This window comes from Alligator mississippiensis, chromosome 11, assembly GCF_030867095.1.
Source record: "Alligator mississippiensis isolate rAllMis1 chromosome 11, rAllMis1, whole genome shotgun sequence".
NCBI classification, from domain to species: domain Eukaryota; kingdom Metazoa; phylum Chordata; order Crocodylia; family Alligatoridae; genus Alligator; species Alligator mississippiensis.
Genome location: NC_081834.1, coordinates 46,686,686 through 46,692,110, shown reverse-complemented (window position 1 = coordinate 46,692,110; position 5,425 = coordinate 46,686,686). Strand labels below are relative to the sequence as shown.

Here is a 5,425-nt window from a genome sequence, read left to right as displayed (position 1 = left end):
GCCCCTTTGCTCCTTCCTTTCTCCTACACCCTAAGAGGAAGGGGCTGGATTGATTTCCAAAATGTGTTAAATGCCTGCAACAAAGCACCTCCTACACAACACACGCAGCCCTAGAAGGATGTAGCATGAGGCATTTATGCCAACTCATGTGCCAAAAAAGGCTGGTCCAGAGCCAGCCAGGAGGAGAAGCCACCAGAAGAGCCAGGCAAGAGTTTTGTAATAGAAATCTTTTCTCCTGAAAAGCACCATGGTGTAGGGATCACAATGTTCTGCGTGAGGGGCTCAACTTGGGTGAAATTTCGTTTGGGAACAAAATGCTCAAAACAAAGCACCTGGGGAGTCATGTCTACACCCTTTCAGAATAGAGCATTTCAACCCACTGCATCGAAATTTATTTTACATTATACTATAAATTATAACATAACATAACATAAATTTCTTGCTTCAAAAAGGCGAAGAGTGGAGCAAAATAGTCCAACAGGAATCCCAAACCAAATGTTTAGGTGGACCTAAAATGGAATACTCTTTCTTTTCCCTTGGAAGTTTGTTTTTGGTGGGAAAATTCAGACTTTTTTCCTTTCGTTCAGCTCTCGGATAAACAGGTGGGTTCCCAAAAGGCAGTGGGATGGCCCCTGGAATGGAAATCCCCATGGTCTAACCAGTTGTAGATACTGGCCCTTTGGTTGGGTCACTGTGGGAGCCACTTGCTTCAAAAAGGTGGCAGTGGGTGGAAGGGATGGGTCTGTCTCCCTCCTCCTCGGGGAGGGAACAGGCATGGCTGGTGGTGGCGGAGTTGGGGGGCAGGGGGTTTCCACTACAAGTGCTCAGGGCTGGGTGATGGCATGCACCCGCTGGTGCTTGGCCAGTGCTGAGCTGACGCTGAAGCTCTTCCCACACTGGGGGCAGGTGTAGGGGCGCTCCCCAGTATGGGTGCGCTGGTGCCGGGCCAGGTCAGAGCTCTCGATGAAGCCCTTGCCGCAGCGGGGGCAGCGGTAGGGACGTTCGCCCGTGTGGGTGCGCCGGTGCTTGGTGAGGTGGGAGCTCTGGCTGAAGCCCTCCCCGCACTCCCCGCACTTGAAGGGCTTTTCCCCCGTGTGGATGCGCCGGTGCCGCTCCAGGTGGGAGCTCCAGGCAAAGCTCTTTCCGCAGTGCCCGCAGGGGTAGGGCTTCTGCTCAGGGCTGGGCTGTGGGATCTTACTGGGCTCTGGGCCTGGCTTGCAGTCCGGACAGTGGCGGCCCTTCCCAGCGGCGCAGGAATGCTGCGGCGGCTTTGAGGCTTCTCCAAAGGCTTCCTCTTTCTGGAGGGCTTTCTGGGGCTCTGAGCCGGCCTGAGGTGAGCCGTGCCCGGGTGTGCGGTGTTTGCGGTTCTTGGCAGCAGCCCCAACTGGAGCTGCGTGAGTGCGCTTGTGCCGTGTCAGGTCGGAGCTGTCGACAAAGCCCTTGCCACAGAGCAGGCAGCGGTAGGGGCGCTCACCTGTGTGGGTGCGCCGGTGCTTGGCCAGGTGAGCGCTCTGGGCAAAGCCCTCGCCACAGTCCCCGCAGCGGAACGGCCTCTCGCCTGTGTGGATGCGCCGGTGCCGCTCCAGGTGGGAGCTCCAGGCAAAGCCCTTGCCGCAGTGGCTGCACCGGTAGGGCTTCTCCTCCAGGTGGATGCTGCGGTGAGCAGCCAAGGCCGGGAGGTCAGCGAAGCGTTTGCCGCAGTCACCGCACTTGTAAGGGCGCTCGCCACCATGGCCCAGCTGGTGTTGCCGCAGATGGGAGCTCTGGGTGAAGCGCTCCCCACACTCAGGGCACCGGAAGGGGCGCTCACCTGTGTGAACACGCCGGTGCCGCTCCAGGTGCGAGCTCCAGATGAAGCTTTTACCACAGTCCTCGCACTCGTAGGGCTTCCCAGCCTGCTGCGGCCTCTGCCGTGCTGGGACAGCCATCGGCTTCCTAGAGCCATCCCCCTGCAGGACAGGTTTGCCCCGACGTCTCCCCAGGGCATCTCGCTGCTGCTTCCCTGGCCCCTCTGGCTTCTCCTCATTTGGCTCCTGGGAAACATCCCCTTCAGCTGCTCCAGATGCTCCAGATGCTGCCCCCTCTGGTTCCACCTGCTCAGGACCTTCCTCCAGTTGGGGATTCTCCTCTTCGCTCTCACTCACCCCATCCTCACCTGCTAAGAGAGGGAGGATAGCATTGAGGTGAAGTGACTTTTCCCGGGTCACCCAGAAGACCTGTAACAAAGTTGGGAGTAGAGCCCAAGCTCACCAGCCCATTTATTATACCATACTTCCTCTTACAAACTGCCTCTCTTACCCAGAGAGGGGATGGACGCTCCATCCTTGGAGGTTTTCAAGACCCAGCTAGACAAAGCTTTGGCTGGGATGATCTAGGTGGGGATGGTCCTGCTTTGAGCAGGGAGTTGGACTAGATGACATCCTGAGGTCCCTTCCAACCCTCATTTTCTATGATTTTATGATTTCTATGAACCCAAGCTACAGTCATTCCCTGGGCTGGAGTGTGGGGGGGAACCCCAGGGAAGGGGTGGGAAAAGGAAAAACAAATACAAATAACTGCTTGGAAGATGTAAAAAACAGGAGCTCTACCAAATCCTGCCCCAGTGGAGAGCACTTATACTGTATTCACATCTCAACCAGAAACTCCAGGGAAATGAGCATCCTGCCAGTGAGGATGGGGAGAGAAGCCCTGAGTGACATCTGCCATGAGGATGCTACATCTGCTGGGAACAGGCCTGAACTGGGAGAAACGGGGTAGACATGGAGGACACTCATGGGGCCTCACTGGGATTCCCAGCAGTGTACACCTGAGGCAGCAACACTGATCCCTCACCTCCATGGGATGTGTTCGTGATACCCCTTTCCAGGGAGCTCCAGGAACCCAGGACATGTGGCTTTTCCCCTCGTTCCAGCCGGGAGATCACATCTGATTTCAGGAGTGGGAATTCTACAGTGGAGGAAAATCAGAGAAGTGGTATCACAGTAGTGAGCCCATCCTGTCACATCTTCATCGGCTTTTCTGGCTGGGTTCAATGTGAGGAAATAAGAAGCACATCCAAGCAAGCCACTTCTGCCCCAGGACACTTGCCTAGTATAGCCTTCCCTGGGTCACCTCTCACCATGCTAGGATGCGGAGGCTGGTTAAATGTTGTACCCCCACCAAGGACTGAACCAGATCCAGTAGAGCTAACAGCATCCATGCTGCCTACTTTAGGTAGAAGAGAAAGCCCTGTAAGTGATAATAAACACATCACATCAACTATGTAGCATGGCAGCCCAGATCCTTAGGGAGATGGAGTGGACATGGGCTATGCATGGCAGGCGACAGAGTGACACACCAAGTGAACGAGTTTTCAGTGAGCCAGGTAGAGCTGGAACAATAAACTATGGTGCAGAGAGGGCAGGCCTTGCCTGAGTGGGAAGGCAGTCCCAGATAGGGCCCAAAATGGAGGCACATAATCAGAGCGCTTGTATCACACAGGGACCCCCAGGCATGAGCAGGCAGCAGCCGTGTTGTGTTCTTCATTGGAAGGGGTATGGAGGGGAGGGCTGCTCCCAGCCACAGCCCAGGGGTGACAGGGCTGATCCTCTTGAAATAAATATCACTGGGACCTGGAGCAGAGGCTGAGCTAGGTGCTTGAGTGACCCTGAAGCTCCTCATCCTGAAGGAAGTGTTGTTCTTACCTAGTGACATCAAGGTGTCGTAGCTCTCCTGCATGACGTCCCGGTACAGTGCTTTTTGGTGAGCGTCTAGCAGGACACACGGCTCCATGGTGAAAAACACAGGCACCACCTCGAAGGTCACCAGCACCTGGAGCTGCAAAAGCACCCCTTTCAGCACCAGCTGCCCCAGCAAGAGTCCCACCAGCTGTGGCACAGACCATACAGCCCAGCTCCTTCTGCAGCATCCTGTGAAGCTATGACCTCTGTCTTTAGCCTGCTCATTCAACCCCCACCTTCTCCCCATACAGTGGCCTTTTGAAGACTGTCATATAACCAGGCTCTGTCAGGAAGGTGCTGCAATAGCAAATGCCCCTTGCACTGATGGACAGAGCTCATCCACTCCATGCTCTTGAGCTGCTTTGGAGTTGCAGGGACTCAGAGGACCCAGATGCTTGGGAAGGGATGTCTTAGTTATGCACTGACTATTTTTAGCTTTCTGGGATGACAACACGTTCCCAGAGTCTCTGCAACCCCTAGCTGTAAATTTCAGGAAAAGGCTGAGGCTGCCTCTCTGCTACACAACTACGGGATGATGGAGAAGGGATTTCTACCCTCTCCCAAAAACAACACGTTCCTGCTAGCCATCACTCATAGCTTGCCTGACAACTCTAATTATTGACATGGGCACAGCATCCTCAGCTTCTGGGATGAGCCCCCCTGTGCTGCCCACAAAATCTGCCCTTTGTGCCTTGTCCATCACAGCCCATCCCCCAGGGGATGGCACACCGAGGCAGGACATGGGTGCTGCTCTGCGGCCTGCCAGGCTGAGAAGGGGATTTGGGAGGTCTCAGGAGTTCATGTCACAACCTGGGTCCCTGCGGCTCTGTCCCTACAGAGGGGCTCTTGAGTCTCCCATGCTGGGAAAGTGCTCAGACACTTTATTCCAGTGCAGTCACAACCTCTCTCAGCAGGTTTAAACCCACCAAGACAGTTTGAACCCTTCCTCCCCTCCACGAATACTACTGTGATCAAAATGTTACAAGACAGCAGGATACAAGGAGCCCTGCTGAGGGATGTTCCCCTGAACTCTGTCCCCATGGGCAGTCCAATTTCTCAGGAGTGCAGGGACCAGGCAGGGGCAGGGATGGGCTTTTCCTTTCTGCTCCTTGCCTTGCTCACAGGACAGTGGCTCTGCCTGGGGAGGCTGCAGGGAAGGGGGCTGGGAAGCCGGTCACCTCCCTGCCCACTGACTGCTCCAGCTGCCCCTTCCCATCTGTCCCTTTCTCATTCTCTCTCCTCTGTCCCCTTTGGCTGTGAGATTTGGTCACTGTCCTGTTCCCAGGGGCGGGCACTCTCCTGTAGCTGAATCAGTGCCTGCCAGCACAACCCAGACCCAGAGCTTGTGTGTGTTAGTGAGGGCAGCAGCTCTGGGACTTGCAGACCCCAGGGAGCAGAGATGGGTGCAGAGGGGCTCTGTGTGCAAAGAGACCCTCTCCTGCCTGTCCCCAGCGCTTCCCGCAAGGTCTCTCCCCATTACCTGGAGTCTCCGGCTCAGGAGCTGGTGTTGGCAGAGCCCGGGGCTGCCTTGGGGAGCTGGCTCCAGCCCCTGGAGAAAGCCCCCGTTGGGCTGGGCACTGTGGGGGCATATATAGGGCTCTCTCCCTGGCACCAACCCTGTTGGGAGAGCAGCCTTTCAGCTTAGGCTCTGGGTGGGTCCAGATGCAGCACTCTGACCTGGGAAGCTCAGCCCCACTATCCTGGCG

The 5,425-nt window shown here is 56.1% G+C and overlaps 1 protein-coding gene across 2 annotated transcripts; it reads right to left on the bottom strand.

Moving 5' to 3' along the window:
- Positions 1 to 369: 369 nt before the first annotated feature.
- LOC132243814 (zinc finger protein 85-like) lies at positions 370 to 5,425 on the bottom strand. 2 transcript variants are annotated; one of them, XM_059714231.1, is made up of 4 exons: positions 5,200 to 5,425; positions 3,684 to 3,816; positions 2,833 to 2,946; positions 370 to 2,155 (listed from the first exon to the last, which is right to left on the bottom strand). In XM_059714231.1, the coding sequence occupies exons 2-4, from the start codon at positions 3,769 to 3,771 to the stop codon at positions 825 to 827; spliced, it is 1,533 nt and encodes a 510-aa protein (XP_059570214.1). In that variant the 5' UTR covers positions 3,772 to 3,816; positions 5,200 to 5,425; the 3' UTR covers positions 370 to 824. The 2 variants fall into 2 exon arrangements, with proteins under 2 accessions (XP_059570214.1, XP_059570213.1); XM_059714230.1 differs by having other exon boundaries at positions 370 to 2,158; positions 5,200 to 5,424.

Coding starts and splice junctions, on each gene's coding strand:
- LOC132243814 (XM_059714230.1), bottom strand. CDS start 3,771: ATGGAGCCGTGTGTCCTGCTAGACGCTCACCAAAAAGCACTGTACCGG. Junction 2,947..3,683: donor CGACACCTTGATGTCACTAG/GTAAGAACAACA, acceptor CCTCCACTGTAG/AATTCCCACTCCTGAAATCA. Junction 2,159..2,832: donor CACGAACACATCCCATGGAG/GTGAGGGATCAG, acceptor TCCCTCTCTTAG/CAGGTGAGGATGGGGTGAGT.